The sequence below is a fragment of the Aotus nancymaae genome, unplaced genomic scaffold (assembly GCF_030222135.1).
Source record: "Aotus nancymaae isolate 86718 unplaced genomic scaffold, 86718_ANA_hifiasm-v0.15.2.pri h1tg000022l_1, whole genome shotgun sequence".
NCBI lineage: Eukaryota > Metazoa > Chordata > Mammalia > Primates > Aotidae > Aotus > Aotus nancymaae.
This window is the reverse complement of record NW_026988435.1, coordinates 40,818,247-40,837,305: the sequence shown is the minus strand read 5'-3', so window position 1 is coordinate 40,837,305 and position 19,059 is coordinate 40,818,247. Positions and strand designations below refer to the sequence as shown.

General features: G+C 44.5%; 1 protein-coding gene across 1 annotated transcript in view; it reads left to right on the top strand.

Moving 5' to 3' along the window:
- Positions 1-19,059, top strand: part of KCNJ6 (potassium inwardly rectifying channel subfamily J member 6) — a 297,639-nt gene that overhangs the window by 75,314 nt on the left and 203,266 nt on the right. Inside the window, exon 2 of the mRNA XM_012445505.2 lies at positions 1,656-1,707. Within this exon, the coding sequence (XP_012300928.1) occupies positions 1,683-1,707 (25 nt within the window). The 5' untranslated portion in view covers positions 1,656-1,682. The remainder of the gene's footprint in view (positions 1-1,655; positions 1,708-19,059) is intronic.

The window sequence follows — 19,059 nt, the reverse complement described above, 5'->3', positions numbered from 1 at the left end:
ACACCCAAGCCGTGACACATCAATTCAAGTGTTAGCCAAACCGTTAGACTGCGCTCAGCATTGTCCCAGGGACAGGGGGAGAAGTAAATACCACCCTGGCCTTCTAAGCACTAAAATGTTCATGGCAGAGGGGCTGAAACAGCAACGTGAAACCGTGAGCAAACCTCATAACGATGACATGGGAAAGAACACTACAGTCATCCATACACGAAAGGTCAGAAGAAGAAAGACAACAGTGTAAAATAACAAGATAATGTGTTCGGCCTGTTGATTTCACAAAGATTAGGGAGCAAAAATGCTAGTGCCACTGGCGAGTTGGCAAGAATGTAAGGAACTGAACACCTTTATATACTGTCAAGTACAACCTCTGTGGGGGACAGCTGAGCACTCTATGTCAGAATTTTTAATGTTTAGACTTTTTGACCAAGCCATATCTCACCTCAGAATTTATCCTCATAAAATAACTTGCACAGGCCAAGCACACAACTATATAAGTTCCAAGATGCTCATCCCAGTGTTTTATGAAGTAGTGAAAAATTCTAAGTAAATTAAATGGGATGTGGTAAAGGAAATGATGATATAACCCATGATGAATACCATGCAGTCATTTAAAAAAGATGACGTATTCTACCGTTATTGACATAGAAGAATGTGTGATATGATGTTAAGTGAAAAAGTTGCTTCACTACAAAAGGTGTATAGTAAAGATACTTATCTCTATGAAAATAGGATCCTATTCCCATATCTGTAAATATGCACAGGTAAAGAAATAGGCCTAGAAAGCAGTCACCAAAATGTAACCATGATTTCCTCGGGATGGCATTAGATTTATCATTTTTAATTTTTCTGCAGTTTTTATATAATGAACATATTTTAGTTTAACAGAAAAACAAGGCTGCAAAAAAAGTATAATAATGGTGGGCAATGTTTCAGTTACTACATATGTTAGCAACACAAAGAAATTAAACCCAAAGAACTGTGAAGAAATTGAAGAGAACTTTTCAGTAGAGATGACCGTATTCTTAATAGCTCCAAAGTTATTTTTTAATTAGGACAGATTCAATTTCTGTATGTATTATTCTGGCTCCCAAACTCAGTGGGTTATAACCTATATCCCAGTTAAAACAAAATGTTTTCAGCCCAAAATCGATAAGGTTATAAACCCATCAAAACTTACGACTTTTAAAAGGCTCCAGGAACCCAAAAAGTAAGACAAAGAAAGATGTATAAAATCTATTTAGTTTTTTGGAAAGAAGAAACCAAATGACTACAAAAATATCAGCTCCAAAAATACCAAGAAAGCTTCAATGGAGGAAAACAGAGGAAAAAGATTTGGCATATGGATGTCAAAAATCCAGTGTCAAAGAGGTTTTGAAAACTGGTCGTGCGTCACCAATTATATATATCCAAGATAAGTGTGACAGATGCTCATTTCCAAGAGCAATGGGAAGCTTTTTAATGCCCTAAAAATCTGTTTTCCGTGACTGACTGATAATATAACTATAATGTGGGTTTTTTTTTATTCTTTTGATTATTGGAAACCAAATACTGACCTAGGAAAAAGAAGGAAGAGTGATATAGTTGTAAATGACAATTAGATCAATTCATATCTAAGACGTGTTTTATAGATAATTGTCTTTTCTTCTCACCTACAGGAAAAGCACAAAGAAGAAACTGCAACAATGGCCAAGCTGACAGAATCCATGAGTGAGTAGCTTCAAATTTATTATTTATTTTTGTTTTCGAGTGGGAAAATGCAAAATCGCACGAAAAGGACATCCGTGTGATGAGCTGATTTGTCCTTCTCTTTCGCTCTTACGGATCTGTTTCACACATACTGCATCGTGTTGATGTTACTTTATGCGTTATTCGGAATTCGTCTTGCTTGAGGTCAAGTTCTGTGCTGAAGCTGTTACCCACAATATGGAGCTGAGAATAAAAATAGATTTATTTGCAACACTGCATTTGGAATTGGGACCCATAATAATTTCAACCTTTTAGGAAGTTTAGTCAAAGTCAGCTGAAGTTTTTTCTGGGCATCTATTCCATGGGCTGGATGATCTAAAGAGAGGAAAGAATGATAAATCATTGTTAAACCTTTCCGGTGTAGTTCAGAAGTTTCAGACAGTGAACTATTAAAAAATAGAGTGCTTGCAGTGTAAATAGTACCTTGTAATGATTTAGGTTTTGATCATAGCGTTACAGTGCTCTTAAACTAAATAAAGAGGATACGCAAAGCATTTTTAAGAGGAAAGGGGGCCAGGCACAGTGGCTTATGCCTGCAACCCCAGAACTTTGGGAGGCCAAAGCAGGTGGATCACTTCAGGTCAGGAGTTCGAGATCAGCTTGGCTAGCATGGTAAAACCCTGTCTCTATTAAAAATATAAAAATTAGCTGGGCTTAGTGGCTCACACCTTTAATCCCAGCTATTTGGGAGGCTGAGGCAGGAGAATCACTCAAACCCGGGAGGCAGAGGTTGCAGTGAGCCGAGATCACATCACTGCACTCTAGCCTAGACCACCGATCGAGACCCAGTCTCAAAAAATCAAACAAACAAAAAAAAAAGGGACGTGGAATTCAAAGCTTCCTGCAAATGAGAAGTGCAATTGTCTATGTCAAAGTCTAAATATTAAAGACTATATGAATATGAAACAAACCATGAAGGCATATTTTTTCCTTTGAAAAACAGAAATTTCTCCTGGTGATAGATTTCATATATAAAGTTACAAGGGAGGCTTACCAACACTTCTCCATGAACACCTTATTAAATCTGGTCTGCAAAAATTAACTATTCATGTTGCCCGCATTTAACTATGCACCTTCCTCCTCAAATCATGATACTATAAATACAGGTGTTCCTCTGTAGCATAGTAAGTGAACCTTTATTCCAAAATATTCACCCATACCAAGAAAATACAGCATTAAAAGTTGTTTACATTGATTTCCTTTCATTCCTGACCCCAAACCTCTGTGTCATTTTATAAAAATCTTAAACACATGCTAATTTCACTTTGATAACTCAAAAAGGACTGAGTAAATTTTTAAAAACCCTCAGCACTGACACCCCCTCCCCTGCTCTTATTTCTATATCATCTCCTGCCCTGCTCTCAGCTCTGTCCTTTGTTTCCACCTGTAGTCTTGCAAACTGAAAACATTAAAAGAATTTACAACTTGGTTTGAGAAACCCCAAACTGGTTATATTAGTCCATTGGTGCACTGCTATAAAGAAATAACTGAGACTGGGTAATTGATAAAGAAAAGCGGTTTCATTAGCTCCACAGGTCCACAGGCTGTACAAGAAGCATGGTGCTGGCATCTGATCAGCTTCTGGGGAGGTCCCAGGACACTTATAATCATGGTGGAGGGCAACTAGGGAACAGGTGTGTCACATGGCCAGAACAAAGGAAGAGAGAGGGCAGGTGACACCCTCTTTTAAACAACCAGATCTCTCAAGCACTCACTCGCTATCACTAGAGCAGCACTGAGGGGGAATCCACCCTGACAATCGAATCGTCTCTCACCAGGCCCCACCTCCAACATTGGGGATTACGATTCAACATGAGATTTGCATGGGGACACACAGCCAGACCACGTCGCTGGTTCTCTGTAAGTGAAAGCATCCTAAAATGATGAGATGTGCTCTTCTCACACCTGGAATGAAAGAGTGTGGCCAGTGCCATCACAAAATGGACCAGCCTGTATTGTCCAAATATGGAGTAGAACGTGGACCTTATCAACGAATTCACAATCCACAGCACATGAGCAGATTTCATTCTAATCTCTAAGTCCAAATTCACTGACACAAATGACCACAGGATCTCTGAAGGACAGGAGGATCATGGCTTAGAACCTAAGCATTGTTGTTCATGAACTGAGTCTCAGGTGTCTGGGTGGATTAAATCAGATGCTGTTGCTCATGAGTTATGATGCTGACAGCTTTCTCAAGGCTTCTTTTAGAAACTGATAATCTAGACCTAACCGAATTGTAAGGGTACTGGACTGATTAATATTTCTGATAAAGGTATTTTAATTTTTCCTTCTATGTTGGTTCCAGATACATTTAAATAAGAGCTCTTCACCTGATTACCAATTGATTTATTGGTTTTAAGTTTCAGGTTTGCCTGGACAATATTTCTAATGATTTTGGTCTGGGAATCAACTGTCTTAAAAGAATTATATCAAAGTTGAATTCTAAAACCTTGGGTAGATGACAGGGAATAGCCATTCTTCCAGTGTGCTCTGTTGTTATGAAGAAGATCACATAGATGTTTTCAATGCATAAGGAAATTTAAAAGTCGAGAACAGACCTTAGAATCATGTCCAATGTACCAGTTTATTGGTCCTTACAAAGATCCAGCACATTATAAAAGATATAAGATGTGGGGCAATTTCTTTAGATGCTACAAAATGCTAATCATGTGGTCAATACCAGACATTTCATTTAAATTAAACTCGTGACTAATAATATACCACACACTTATTTTACATAGAAATCTACAATGAAATACGTAATTAGGTAAGGAGATTCTATCAGTAGGCTGAGCAAAGAATTAACATATAATTACCACACAATAAAATTGATGGGAACATAAACCACGGCCACACTCTGGAAAAAGAAAAAACACAGACAGAACCATGAATACCCAAAACACAATGCTCCGAATGGGTTTCCAGAGCCAATAAACACTTTGCTTGTTAAACTGCCAAGCAAAAACCATCTGGTTACTAGAACATCTCTATGTTTAACTAGAACTGGATAGAGGTTCTTCTCCCATCACCCTAGGTGTCCACATGCTAGCAAATGTCTGGCCACATCAAAGGCTAAGCAAATACCATAATGGGAAAGGAATGTCTTCTCCTAGAGCAGGGAGGAGGTGCATTTCTTTCCGCTACGTGCCATTCATCAACCACCTCCAAAAAGTCAACTTCCATCGTTTTTTAAGGGCAAGCAAGAGATAGATTTTAAATGTTTGATTAACATTAATAAATGTTAAATGTCTGATTAAAAGCAGCTTTATTTTTATGAGGACTTCGCTGTGAACAAAATGAAAGCAACTTTAATAAATAAAAAATAATACTTTAAAATATTTTAGGTCACATTATTGAAATGAGGACAGGCATGATAAGGATAAGAAAAAAATGGAGAAAGGAAGAAAAGTGAATGTGGAAGAAGAGAGAGAGAAACAACAAAAACACAAAACAAATATAGAGAAAAGATAGGTATGGTATATGAGGAAAGCTCAAGAGAAGGGGGTATTAAGGAGGACTGAGACAGAATTACAATGAGCAAAAACAAGACAGGTAGTCAAAGAGGGAGAGAAGGAGGGAGGAGAAGCTTTTTTTTTTAAGATGGAATCTCGTTCTGTTGCCCAGGCTGGAGTGCAGTGGCACAATCTCAGCTCACTGCAACCTCCGCCTCCCAGGTTCAAGTGAGTCTCCTGCCTCAGCCTCCCAAGTAGCTGGGATACAGGTGTGCGCCACCACACCTGGCTGATTTTGATATTTTTAGTAGAGACGGGGTTTCACCATGTTAGCCAGGCTGGTCTCAATTTCCTGACCTCGTGATCCGCCCCCCTTGGCCTCCCAAAGTGCTGGGATTACATAAGCCACCATGCCCAGCCAGGAAAGCTTTTAACAGAGAGAGGTTCTGTGGGATCTAAAAATTAGCAAAGTATGTGTGCCAGTTCACAGCCCATGAACTTTCAAGTTTCCAAAGGCTGACAAATTTTTAACACTATTTTTTGAAATGTTAATCTCTGTTTGCATCTTCACAACGAATATTTTCATATTTAGACTACCAGAAGCCCTGTTCCAAATGGGGCAACCAGAAAGCTGATGCTGGAGGGTAAGGGTTAGGGTTAGGGTTAGGGTTAGGGTTAGGGTTAGGGTGACTCTCAGCTTGCCCACTGGTAACCAGCACTTTACCACTCCACCCACTGACTGAAATGAAACTGAAAGCCTGACTCTAGTGGAGGCTCCCAATGTTATCTATAAACAGTCATACAGTGACCCAAACCATGCCATCATCAGAGGTGTCACAGCTTAGTAGACCCTGTCCTGGCCTCTCAGATGGTGACAAATTAGAGAGGTCCAGAGGCAGGCAGTTAGCCCAGGAACACTGAATCACAGTCTGCATGGAATACTTTGCAGGCTGTTTGTACATAAATTTCCAAAGGTTATTTTCTTCATGGTCGTTGCCTGCTGACACATCACTGCCCTCCAACCTTAGAGGTCCTGGGAATGTATCAAATACAGCACAGGAGTCTTGCCATATGGTTTCATTAATAATTTGAATTGTAATCAGATATCTAGTCTTGGGCATGGTGTTGGAATTGCAAGAGTTGGACAGACAGGGGACTTGGCCCTGATGTCTTTTCCCGGCTGCAGGATCACTTCCCTAGAACCCTCCCTGCTCCCGCCCCAAGGGTTCTGCTGCAAGCTGGAGTCACACTTCTGTCCCCTTCTCCACATCAATTGCATGTCTGTGGTGCATTGCTGCATCAGTAGGTGGGGGCCGCCTGAGCTACCTGTGGCTCTCTCTGCATCTTGGCAGAAGGAGCTGACTTCCTCTCTCTTGCTTTCTGTGTCCATTCTGCCAGCCTCTCTGGGGCATGCCCACTCCTCGCTTTTCCTTTGCAGCCAGAGCATCCCTAGCTGTTGTCCTCATGAGCCATTCTACTCCGGCCATCCCTTTCCTGCATGGTCCTCCTTCAGATCACCACCATAACACATCCACATCGAGAAGAGAAGAGGTACTCAGCATCATTTCCAAACAAATAACAGAGCAGCAGCTTTATTCTGAGTAGCTCCCGGGGCTGAATCTTTATCCAGCCAGAAAGAGGCAAATATACCATGTTTTATTTTTCTGCAAAGAGCCAAGGATCTGCTCTGTGAGGGGTTCAGAGGTCTTGGCTGTCTGCTTTGATATAGAGGGAATTCCTCCTAGGACTAAAGAAATAGCTCAAATTGAGTACAGATTTGAAATGTTCTTGTGTCAGATGAAATGAAGACAGAGAACCAATTACAATCACCACACATTAAATTAGCTCAGTTAAAGCAGAGTGGTTTCTAATCACTTATTCCCTTTTTATGGGGTGGTTATTATAACTCTGGCATTGTGTTAATGCATAGAATGACAAAAAGACAGGGTTCCTGCCTGCACCAGGTGCTGCATTTGGGGGCAAAGGAGTCAGGAGAGTAACAGCTATGACACGGCACGTGCTCTTGCAGAGGCAGCCTGTAAGTCACTGCAGCGTGCAGGTGCAGGCCACGAGGCTTTCCATTTACAAACCCCAGTGTGTGTGCTGCATCAAAAAGTCACCCAAAGGGTGATCAGTGTTCCACCAGGCAACCAGTGGGACTTTAAGTGCCAGAATGCCATGGGGGAGGATGGAGGTGGGGGAAGAGCATAGCACTGATAGCAGATGGCTGGACAGATAGTAGGGGTCAGATCATAAAAGGGCCTGTGTGTGGCTTGAGTTTTTCTTATGGGTAATGGGGCAGTGCCTAAGGTTTCAAAGAAGATCAGCATTTTAGAAGGAATCCACTAAGGCATCGTGGCGTGGATTGCAGGTTGGGCACACTTGGACGAAAGAATCCAGGAGCTGGCACACCACATGAGCTGAGAGGTTCTGGGGACCTAGACAAGAGTGGATCTGAAATGAATTAAAGAGGTGGTGACCAGTGGGATATGGTGGAGAACAAGAAAGGACGTTGAGCTTAGGGGAGAGCCTTGGCGAAGCTTTCGAGAGACCCCATGCCCGGAAATGCATGTGGTAGAAGGAGTCATTTGACAACCTGATACAATTGGTTCAAATGCAAATATATTGAGTTTAGGGTTTTACAATGGAAGGCACAGGCTTCAGTTGTTTGGAGTTATTTCTGGTCCACAGTCAGTGTGCCTTTTGGGAAAGAATCCCCTACTCTCTAGGATTCAAATGGGGCAGGTGTGTGTATATCAGCGGCATGAGGCCAAGTCATGTTGCAATAACAAAAACATCTCTGTGGCTTAACATACATGCACACACACCTTTATTCCTCCTTCATGCCACTGTCCACACTGGTCAGCCATGAACTGTACATGCTAGGGTCACCCTGGGACCCCCACAGTCTCAGAGGCGCCATCTCCGCCTGCATTTTCACATCCACAGCCATGATGGGGAAGAGCGCATGGCATATTGACACTGCATCTTAAAATTCCATCCAGAAGTGACACATGACACACGTCACTTCCACTCTGATTGCATTAGCCAAAGCAAGTCAATAACCTTGCCTAACTTCCAAGGTGGAGGGGACACAATTCCACTCTGTGCTTGGAAGGAGGATGTATGCTCACCAGAGGACAGAGGGGCTAAACTGCGTGCCAGAAATGCCAAGAAGTCAGCCAGGCGAGGTGGCTGATGCCTGTAATCCCAGCACTTTGGGAGGCCGAAGCGGGTGGGTCACCTGATGTCAGGAGTTCAAGACCAGCCTGGCCAACATGGTGAAACCCTGTCTCCACTAAAAATACAAAAATAAGCTGGGAGTGTTGGCATATGCCTATAATCCCAGCTACCTAGGAGGCTGAGGTAGGAAAATTGATTGAATCTGGGAGGCAGAGGCTACAGTGAGCCAAGATCACGCCATTGCACTCCAGCCCGGGCAACGAGAGTGAAACTCCATCTCCAAATTAAAAAAAAAAGGCCAAGAAGCCAGACTGGGGGACAGGGAGATAATGACTGGGGACCACCACTACCTCTAGATCAGGGGGACAGAAAGGGGTGACAGAATTGGAAGTATAGCCTACCTGTCTGATGGAAGCTCGAGCCATGCAGGAGGTATGGTCACTGCCAGAGACTCCTCTACAGGCCAAGAAGAAGGAGAGAAATACCTTGGTTCTCCCTTCCCACTGACCTGCAGTGGAGCCCCAACTGGCTAAGCCCATCTGGGTATCAGCTGACAGAGCCCCCCCACCGCTGCACCCACTGCCCCCTCCCAGATACAGAGCTGAGCAGGTTAAGGGTGAGGCAGGGACCTGAGGGCAGACAGGCCAGGGTAGGCCTGGGGAAAACCTGAGTAGACCATCAGAGAGCAGATGACTGCCCCATGGCTCCAGAGCCACCTCCCTGCAAAGACAAGCCTGGATCCCAGCAACTAAGACAAAGCCCAGGAAAGCCGGTGTCAGAATTATAGATGGGAGCCCATTCATCTGGAGGTCCCAGGGTCCCTGACAATGGGAGAATCCTGTAGATTCTGTAGCTCCTGTAGCTGGGCTGGGAGCTAAGGGCCTAGGAGGACATTGTGTCATCTCACACGGAGCAGAGCTGTTCATCGTATATGGCCTCTACGGTGCTGAATGACACTTTATCTCCCAGGGAAAAAGCTACTCCAGGCCCACCAGATGGTGCTTTTTAAAACACACTTTCTCCCTACCAGTGAAATTTAGGACCTTTAAATACTAAGACAGCCTATCTCAGGCTCACACTTACACGGGTAGTTATAGCATCATCTCAAAAGTAACTTGACATAAACTCATTACTCTTGACAACTCAGTTCCTGCCATCACATACTTTCAAACATGGCTGTGATGCAGTTCCGATTATTGTCTAATGAGCTCTGCACTGGCAGCCCAGGAAAACATTGCTATGTCCCTACCAGAGGCAATGTTTCCTTTATAAAGGAGGTTTGGGTCTTCTTGAAGCCTTCTTGAGCCGTCCCCCTCAGCTGTCTATCATTGTGCCTTCTACTGTCCCTGCACGATGGTACTTACTTCTCTCTCCTGCCTTTCCTGTCTCCAAAACCTCCCCTCTCATTTGCCTTTCTCTTCCTTAGCGAGCAGGTATCACTATGGCTGCCCAATCTCTCTCCCCAAGACCACCTTCTGACTATTCCTCACTTACCCGCCTTGTGCGTTCCCCAGCCTCCTTTGCCTTGGGACCGTGGACCCCTCCTGCAGGTGAGCTGAGCTAGGTGAGCTACAGGACTGGAGGCAGGTGCAGGTTTTGAGTTGCCGGCACAGGTACTAACAGAAGCAGCCATTCCCTTACCAAGCGCTTCTGCCATGTGCTTCTGGGAACAGGTCCTGAAGGCCGACCTAGAGGTGGGTTCTCATGCTCTTCCATTGCTCCAGGAGCTAAATCACACTCCTTCACTACGCCTGTCTGCTCACACTTGCCAGATTGCCTCCTGTCATCTCAACTTGTAACTGAGGGATTCAGCCTCTCTTTTGTTGTTCATTCCTGGGTTACCTGCAGGACCAGGGGAGCGAGGGGCTGACTGGGAGCCGCAGCAGAAGTTTCGTTTACGCTGCTTTATCATATTAGTGCAGTCCCTGCACAATGTATCATTTCGGTCCCACCGTTAGACAGAAAAGCGTCCTTTGATTGAAAGCAAAAGCAAGCCAGTAGACTCCTCTCTCCGTGCTCCTGTGAAAAGCTGGTATTTTTTCACTGTGAGACACATGTTTGTCCTTACTGGAAAACACCTTTTAAATTCAAGGATAATTGCTTCCTGGTTGAGATTACAGGCATGTTCAGTTGGAATCAAAGACCCTACCTTCCCTGAGGCTGACAGGGCTGAAAGGGACTATGAAGGCTGAGCCATGTCTCCATGCAGCGGGGGCTTCCCGCCCTGCCTGCTCACCCTTCTCCTCCCTCCCACATCCCTCAGGGTGGGACTTCCTTGATCCTGTGGTTTTATTTGCTGCCTCCTGTGCTCGCTGCCCAGGACCTTCCCCTTAACAGCCGTTTCCAAATAAGAATGCAATTCCCTCCCTTGCCATCTCCAGAACAAGCATGTGGCTTAAAGCATTTAACTGGTACAAACATGCAGGGTATGCAAAACAGCAAAATAAGTGTGCAGATTTTAGAATCATCACACGTGGCATTCCTGTAAGTTGTTGCTGGTCTTTGTTCAGTTGGAAATGGGGCTAGAACTGTTCTCTCAAATTCATCTCCTTCCCTTCTGCTGTCTCGGAGATCACGTTGACCCTCACCTTCTGATGAATGTCCCTGACTTGGTTGGTAAGAAACTCACCTCTCTGATGCCCACACCTTCTTTCTTGCCCTGGGAAGAAATGAACTGGGCTTTCTCAACTCAGCCACCATGGAGATTAGGCAGCTGTGTAATTCTTGATGGGAACTGTAGGGTGATCAACTTGACCTCAGCCCACTAGAAGCCAGTGGCACCCTCCCTCTAGGTATGACCACACAGTGACTTCACACATGGCTAAATTTTCCCTGGGGGCAAAGTCAACCCCAGGTGAGAGGCTGAAAATCGATGCTCTAGATGAAACTAGGAAGAAAGAGGAAGACCAGGCAGACCCAGGCATTTGTTCTTCTGCAGTAATGGAGGGATTTGCTATCTACCCGCCCGTATCGCTATGGCTGCGCAGTCTCTCTCCCCAAGACCGCCTTCTGACAATTCCCCACTTCCCCTCCTTGCGCATTCCACAGCCTCCTTTGCCTTGGGACCGTGGGCCCCTCCTGCAGGTGAGCTGAGCTAGGTGAGGTACAGGACTGGAAGCAGGTGCAGGTTTTGAGTTGCCAGCACAGGTACTAACAGAAGCAGCCATTCGCTTACCAAGCACCAGGCCTGTGGTCTTCAGGCTACAGCCTCCCACCTTCCACTTGCCTAACACTGGGATGATCAACCTGAACCACGCCTGGAAGCTACCAGGAGATTCTGTCTGGTCAGCCACCTGACTATGGCGACAACTCAGACATGAGAATTTCTATTTCATTGATGATCTGACTGAGGCTCAGAAAGATGCACTGATTTTTCCATTGTGATGGCGTTCCAGGGAACAGTTGGAAATACCATTGCCTTGGGGACTGACAGACACAGCAGAGCAGGAAAGCGGGCGGGTGGAGGAGGTGGGGACCCTGGTTCTGAGCAGAGCTGGCCATTTTCTCCCAAAACATGGAACGAGAGTGTCATTCTTTTCACAACAGCAGGTTTTAGGGCCTACCCAATGACTTCCTCAATAATAATTTTTCTCACTCATTTTGCCTTTCTAAGTTATTGGTAATGGAAAGCCTGGCTCTGGGGCAGCCACAGACCATCTTCACTTGGTTCCACGTGCCCACGTCTCAGGGCAAAGCCTCCATGGAGTGTTTTACTCCAGTGTCTTCCTCTCGCATGGGATCACAGGGACTTTGGCCTCCCTCATTTGCCGCTCCTCTTACAGAAAGTAATCACGGGCAAAGCAGCTGTTCACACCATGAGTCACTGCACCACCAGCCCAGCCTGGCAACTGAGACACAGAGGCCTGAGCCTGGCAGCCACCACCATCACTAGGGCCACAAGCTCCACACACTTCTGCCTCTGTCTCCATCACGGCCCCCACCCCGCCGTCCCCACACACTCAGCAGCGGGCTGTGCTCCCAGCCCCTTTCAAGCCAATGGGATGCCAAGGTGACACCCAGGAGTCCTAGCCAAACCCAAGTGCAGAACCACTTCGCCAAAGCTGGAGCCCCCCAGCTCCCAAAGGGAACACGAAATGCACGCACCCCCCACTTGCCTTTGCTCCGGCCCAAAGTGGAAAAGTAAACAAACACATTTTTAAACTCTCCTGCCTCACACTTCCTCCGCTTGCCTTCCCCGCCTCCCACCAACTGCCACCCCATCTCACTGTCTCACTGTCCCTCCCGCCCTCCTCCCACGAGCTGCCACCTGGCTCCGAGAGCCTGCTCCTCCCTCCCACCACCTACCACCCCTGCTCAGGCTCCATCTTCCACCTCCCACCACTCCCACTTCTGCCTATCCTCCCATCAACCTCTGGTAACAACAGGTTCTATCCAGGCAAGGTAAAGGGCAACAGGAGAGAAAGTCTCCCCCAGAATGGCACAGGCCCCAGGTCAGGCTGCGTGGCTGGACTTTGGGGAGCCAGGCTTTCCCTGCACCCTCAGAGAGCAAAGAGAGGGGACTTGCAAACAAATGACCATTTGAAAGAGATGCCCAGAGGTGTAGCCAAGAGAAAGGCTGAAGGGTGCAGGGTAGATGGTCAACTCAGCAGGGAAGCGTGGCCAGTCCACAGCAGAAGAAAAGGCAGCGTGTTTAGGAAGAACCGAGCCTCAGCTCTGGAGACTGAGTGAGCAGATGGTCAGAAGGAGCAGCAGAACGTTGAATTTTAAAGGCTCGAACTCCGCAGAGCACCGCTACGAGGGTGGGAAGGAGAGCCTGCCACGCAGAGCCATGGGCCCCTCCCAGACCGGGACTGATGCAAACACCTGCTTGGAGGAATTTACTTTTCACCTCATGCAGCCCTCTTTGCCTCATGTTACTTTGTCACTAAAAGGGAACTGATCTCTCCAGGGACTTTTCATCAAGCAACCATCACCCCCAGCTCCCAGGCCTGCCCTTCTCCCTGGTGACAGGTGTGTGAGCTAGGACAGCCCACAGGTTCCCTGAATTCAGCTGGGGAAGGGAAGCAGGCCGGGGAAGCACCCTGGCTTCCAGTGCTGGGGGGAGTTAAACTCAGATGAAGGTGGATGGCACCAGCTGGGAGAAAGCCACCACCTAGATGGCTTCCCAGAGAGGAGAAAGCCCAGGCAGAATGTTCAGTAGTAAAAACATCAGCGCCTCCACCCCAGTGTGCTTTCCTGATTCCATGTAACCTTTATCACAAGACATGACATTTCAGGCTCAAAGGAATCGGGGGTGGGGGATATCTACATGTTTAAATATTGACTTGGAATTTCTCTGCAGCCCAGAGTTGCATTCATAAAGGTTTCTCCACAATTAGCAAAACATCCCTGCCATCCACAGAGGGTGTACTCCTTATCAGGTGAGGTACCTCAGTGTGGCCTTAAGAGACAGACGGAGCTGATCTAACTGTGGCCCATCAATCTCCCAGCTGTGAGGCTGCAGGTAACTCACTTAAACACTCTGCTCCGAGTTTCTGCCACTGATCATACCAACTCCCCAGCTGGGTTTTTATAATATAGGCAAAGCTAATGGGTGTCTGTACATGTGTGCTAATGTGTGTGTGTGTGTATGTGTGTGTGTGTGTGTGTGTGTGTGTATGTATAACTGCATTTGAATATGTACCTGTGTATATAAACTAGTAGGTACATTGAAAGCTGAGAAAGACAATATATAAATTGAAAGCTAATATATAATGCATATAAAACATGTAACATAGCAACTGTTCCATTTCAGGCACTCAAAACAAGCAAAAACAAAGGTGAAAATGACAAATTATCATTATTCTCAATACTTATTCTACTTACTGTTCTCAGTCTCATTTTGAGAGTATTCATATTGTTGAGCTTTATCACCTTGTACTCTATTCAACCCTCTTAAAGACTCAAGGGGGTTAAAAGAAAACCCCAAGGGTTATGGTGTCACTCTGTGATTTTATGTTTTCATTAGGTACTAAAAAATTCTTGTTGACCAATTTCTGCTACTTATGAGATTTGCATATGTGGTGTTTGTTACCTGCAGTATGTTTATTCTGAAAAGTAACACCGCACCTTACACTTGAAATCTCATTATGGCCAGAGTTCACCTGTGGGTTTTATTGCTAAATACCAGTGATCTTTTCTGCTCAATATGCAAATGCTTCCCTCCTGGTACCATACATTCCCCTTGGACAGATGGGGATATTGGGGGTGATTGCTTCCTGGACTCACACGGTCCAGCTCACAGAATTCAGGGAGATAAAGCACAGTTTTGACTTCCTGAAGTCAAACCCAGACTAAATATCATTCCCTGCTTAGTTGCTAGGGATATTTTTCTTAGTAGAGATTTATTTAATGCAGATTATAGCTCTCATCCTTAGAAGTGTCCAATTAAACCCAGAGGCCACTGTGCCCTGAGTCTTCAATAATCCCCTTCCCAAAATTATTTTCTCCTGAGAGTTGCTGAGTCTCCACATCCCAGGGACAGCCTTTGCAGTCCCTTTTTCCACCACGCATTCTTAACAAGAACACTCTCAGTAAGACATGGAGAGGATGAAACAAGTCTGGATTTAAGAAAAAAATCCAGGCTACTGTCTGCCTGTGTGTGTTCCCCAGCCTCTTTCCTTGGCTTTAATAAAATGGAAGGGTTCAGACCCATCTCTAACCTCTCCCATGCCTCGAGGTTCCTCATTATTTTCTTTTGTCAGATTTGGAAATGTTACTCTATGGCCATCAAGGAAGAAAGAAATACTTTCTTCGAGTACATCGAGAGTTGTATTCATCCTTTTAAAAAATCTATTTTTTTAATAAATCAGAAATAACCAAATAATCACTAAGTATTTATCAGTTGGCACCATGGGGGAGGAGGAAGGAGGTAAGTTACAAAACAGGAGCCATACCCCTAAGTCTGACATAAAAAGTTAAATACTACTTTGAACAAGACTTAATTATCATAAGGAAATAGATGATAACATTCCAAGTGAGAGAGACACACCTGCAGACTCCACTTTTTTACTTTTTTAAGCCAAGACAGAGTATGAAGTGAAGTTCAGCCCACAATGCCCACTTCCTGGAGGAACCTCAACATTATGCTGTAATTTCAGCTCCCTGTTTTAGCTCCAGTTTCCATATTGCAAAAACAACACGATCATTAAAGGGATAACCTTGAAGGTGCTTGTAAAACAAAAAAAGTAGCTATTTCCACATTTCTATACTTGATTATTATTGACCCCAGGTACCTCAACACTGAAGCTAAAATTTAGAAAAGAGGAGATCCTTTCTTGGGGGATTCAGGGAGATTTGGGGAAAACCGGGCCTTGGAGAATGCCTGGACTTAATAAGAGAGAAGGGGTCACAGTGCTGCAAGTAAGGGGTGCAGTGGGGAAGGGGATAGGTGGTGATACGGTTTGGCCGTGTCCCCACCTAAATCTCATCTTAAATTGTAGCTCCCTGGGTCATGGGAGGGACCCAGAGGGAGGTAATTGAATCATAGGGGCGGTTTCTCCCATACTGTTCTTGTGGTAGTGAATAAGTCTCACAAAATCTGATGATTTCAACAGGGGTTTCCCCTTTGCTTGGTTCTTATTCTCCCTGCCTCCATGTAGAACATGCCTTTGTTCTCTCGCCTTTGGCCACGACTGTGAGGTCTCCCCAGCCACATGGAACTGTGAGTCCATTAAGCCTCTTTTTCTATATGAATTACCCAGTCTCAGGTATGTCGTTATCAGCAATGTGAAAACAGACTGATACAGTGGCCGTTCATTTAGGAGAAAAAATCGAGGCAAGAGAGCACAATGTATGTTTGGAGAACAGTGATCAGAACATACTCACTAAAGCTGGACACTTCAAATAAGACAACCATAAAAATATGTTTAGAAATGACAGATTGGGTCAGATCAAATAAAGCATTGAGTGCTAGACAAGGAGTTTGTATATATGAAATGTTTCCCAGTTATCCATAGAATGATATTTTCTGAAGTATTCCTAGAGGCTTTAGTCTCATGATAGCCTCAGAATAAATTTTCTTAAAGCAAGCTTGAAGAAGGGTATTGATGATTCAATAATTTTAGGAAGTTCTTAGCCCTCATCTTGAGAATAAATTATATTTAGTATAATAAATGTTTCAAAATGTCCTACAGTAAAGAAATCTGCTTAACTACTGTAGTATATTTTTAAATTGGCCTCCACGATCCACATCCTAATTCCTGGAACCTTTAAGTGTTTTTCCTTATATGGTCAAAAAGTCTCAGCAAATGAAAGTACGGATCTTGACTTGGAGAGAATACCCTGTGTTATCCAGGTGGCCCCTAAATGCAGTCACATGTATCCTTGTAAGACGGAAGCAGAGAGAGATTTGACCACACACAGGGAAGGAGGTGACATACAGACAGAACAGAGACTTAAAGATGCCAGCATTGAAGACAGGGGAATAAACCCATGAAGCCAAGGATGATCAGCAGCCCCTGGGATCTGGAAGAGGCCAGAAAGAACCTCTCTGTATTAGGGAGAATCCTTAGAAAGCATCCTCCTCATTCTCACACTGCTATAAAGATACTACCTGAAACTGGGTAATTCATTAAGAAAAGAGGTTTAATTGACTCACAGGCTTAATAGGAGGCATGGCTAGGAGGCCTCAGGAAACTTACCATCATGATGGAAGGCAAAGGAAAAGCATGTACATCTTACATGGCAGCAGGAGAGAAAGCGTGCTTAGGAAAACCTGTCAGTTATAAAACTATCAGATCTTGTGAGAACTCACTCACTATCACAAGAACAGCATGGGGGAAAATGTCCCCATGATCCAACCACCTCCCACCAGGTCCCTTCCGCCGCATGTGGGGATTACAATTCCAAATGAGATTGGAGTGGGGACACAGCAAAACCGTAACATTCCCCTAGATCCCTGGGAGGGAACTTGGCCGTCCCTATACCTGGAGTTCAGACTTTTCATCTACAGGACAGTGAGAACAAATGTATATAGTTTTAAACCATCCAGTTTTTGGTCATTTCTGACAGGAGTTGGACACGAGGAAAGAGATTGGTCGAATGACAGTCTTACTTCAGAATTACGTTTGTCTAACAGTTGTATCATCATAAAAATTATAAAGGTGTTAAATATGACATTAAGAAGAGAAAGGACTTGGCCTGTAGGAGTTCCCATGACTTCTCAAATTTGAATTTTGAATTGTCCTGACACAGGCTGACTCTACATTAACCAGAACAAAATTATACATTTCTTGTGTCAAGAACTTTCCCTTTTTAAAAATTCATTTGTCTCTTTTTTCCCCCCCAGCTCCATGGAGATATCATAGACAAATAAAATTGTATATATTTACAATGTGATATTTGAATATATGTACACATTGTGAAATGATTCAGTCAAGCTAGTCAGCATATCCATCTCAAAAAGATATCTTTTTGTGGTGATAATATTTAAGATCTACTTTCTAGAAATTTTTAAGTATAGATGTAGCAATTGTGGTAGATTTGTACTAGATCTAACTGTAGTAGATCTAATTCTGTATATCTAGCAATTTCAAGTATACAATGCATCATTACTAACCACAGTTACCATACTATATGGTAAGCATCCAGAACTTACTTCTGCTGTCTCGCTGAAACTTTGTATTCTTTCACCAACATCTCCCACCCCTTAGCCTCTGGAACCAGCATTCTACCTACACTCTGCTTCCTTGGTATATTAGTCCATTTTACACTGCCATGAAGAACTACCTGAGACTGGATCATTTACAAAGGAAAGAGATTTAATTGACTCACTATTCCATGCGGCTGGGGAGGCCTCAGGAAACTTAGAATCATGGTGAAAGGGGAAGCAGACACCTCATTCACATGGTGGCAGGAGAGAAAGAGCGAGAGTGTGTAGGAGGAAATGTCAAACACTTATAAAACCATCAGATCTCACGATAACCCTCTTAGATTCCACACGTAAGTGAGACCACGCAGTATTTGTCTTTCTGTACCTGGTTTATTTCACTTAACATCATGTGCTCCAGGTTCATCCATGTTGCTGCAAGTGACAGAAGTTCCTTTTTTCCAACTCCTATGTTTATGGCAGCATTTTTCTGGACCCTCAGGTGTGCCCAGAGCCTAAGTCTGAGGATGCTGACCTGGTGTTGAGGTGGGCTTGGAGGCTGGGTCGGCAGGTGCCAGCCTGCAGACTGAGGCTGGGGGGCCTGCCTGGCATCTCTCTCCATGTTGTGCTTCCCAGGTTTAGGGGAGGGTGACACAGGTAATGTGAATCTGTTCCTCTCTCTTCAACGTGTCCTTTCTTATTTCTGTGCTACCCACTGGCACTGTAGTCTCTTGCCTGGCTCCCTTAGCTCTTGTGAAGATATTTTCATGCATGAAAACTTGTTCAAAGTGATGTTTCTATGAAGGAACAAGCACTGAAAAGTCTTATTCCATCACCTGCTGACATCACTCTCAAGTGCCTCTTTTTGGTGTCAATTCCACTGAAACATTCTATGCTGTCATATAAGACCCAATGTAAATGTTTATTAAAAGTGGTTTAATCCTATGGCTTCTAGACAGAGCCCCTTTTCCTCAGTGAACCCAAAACCATCCTCACAAAAGACAATCAAAATCGAATCCATAGAGATAAAGGTCTGTGAGAAATTCCCACTCATTGTCTACGTGAGCTGGCTCCAGCAAAGCCATA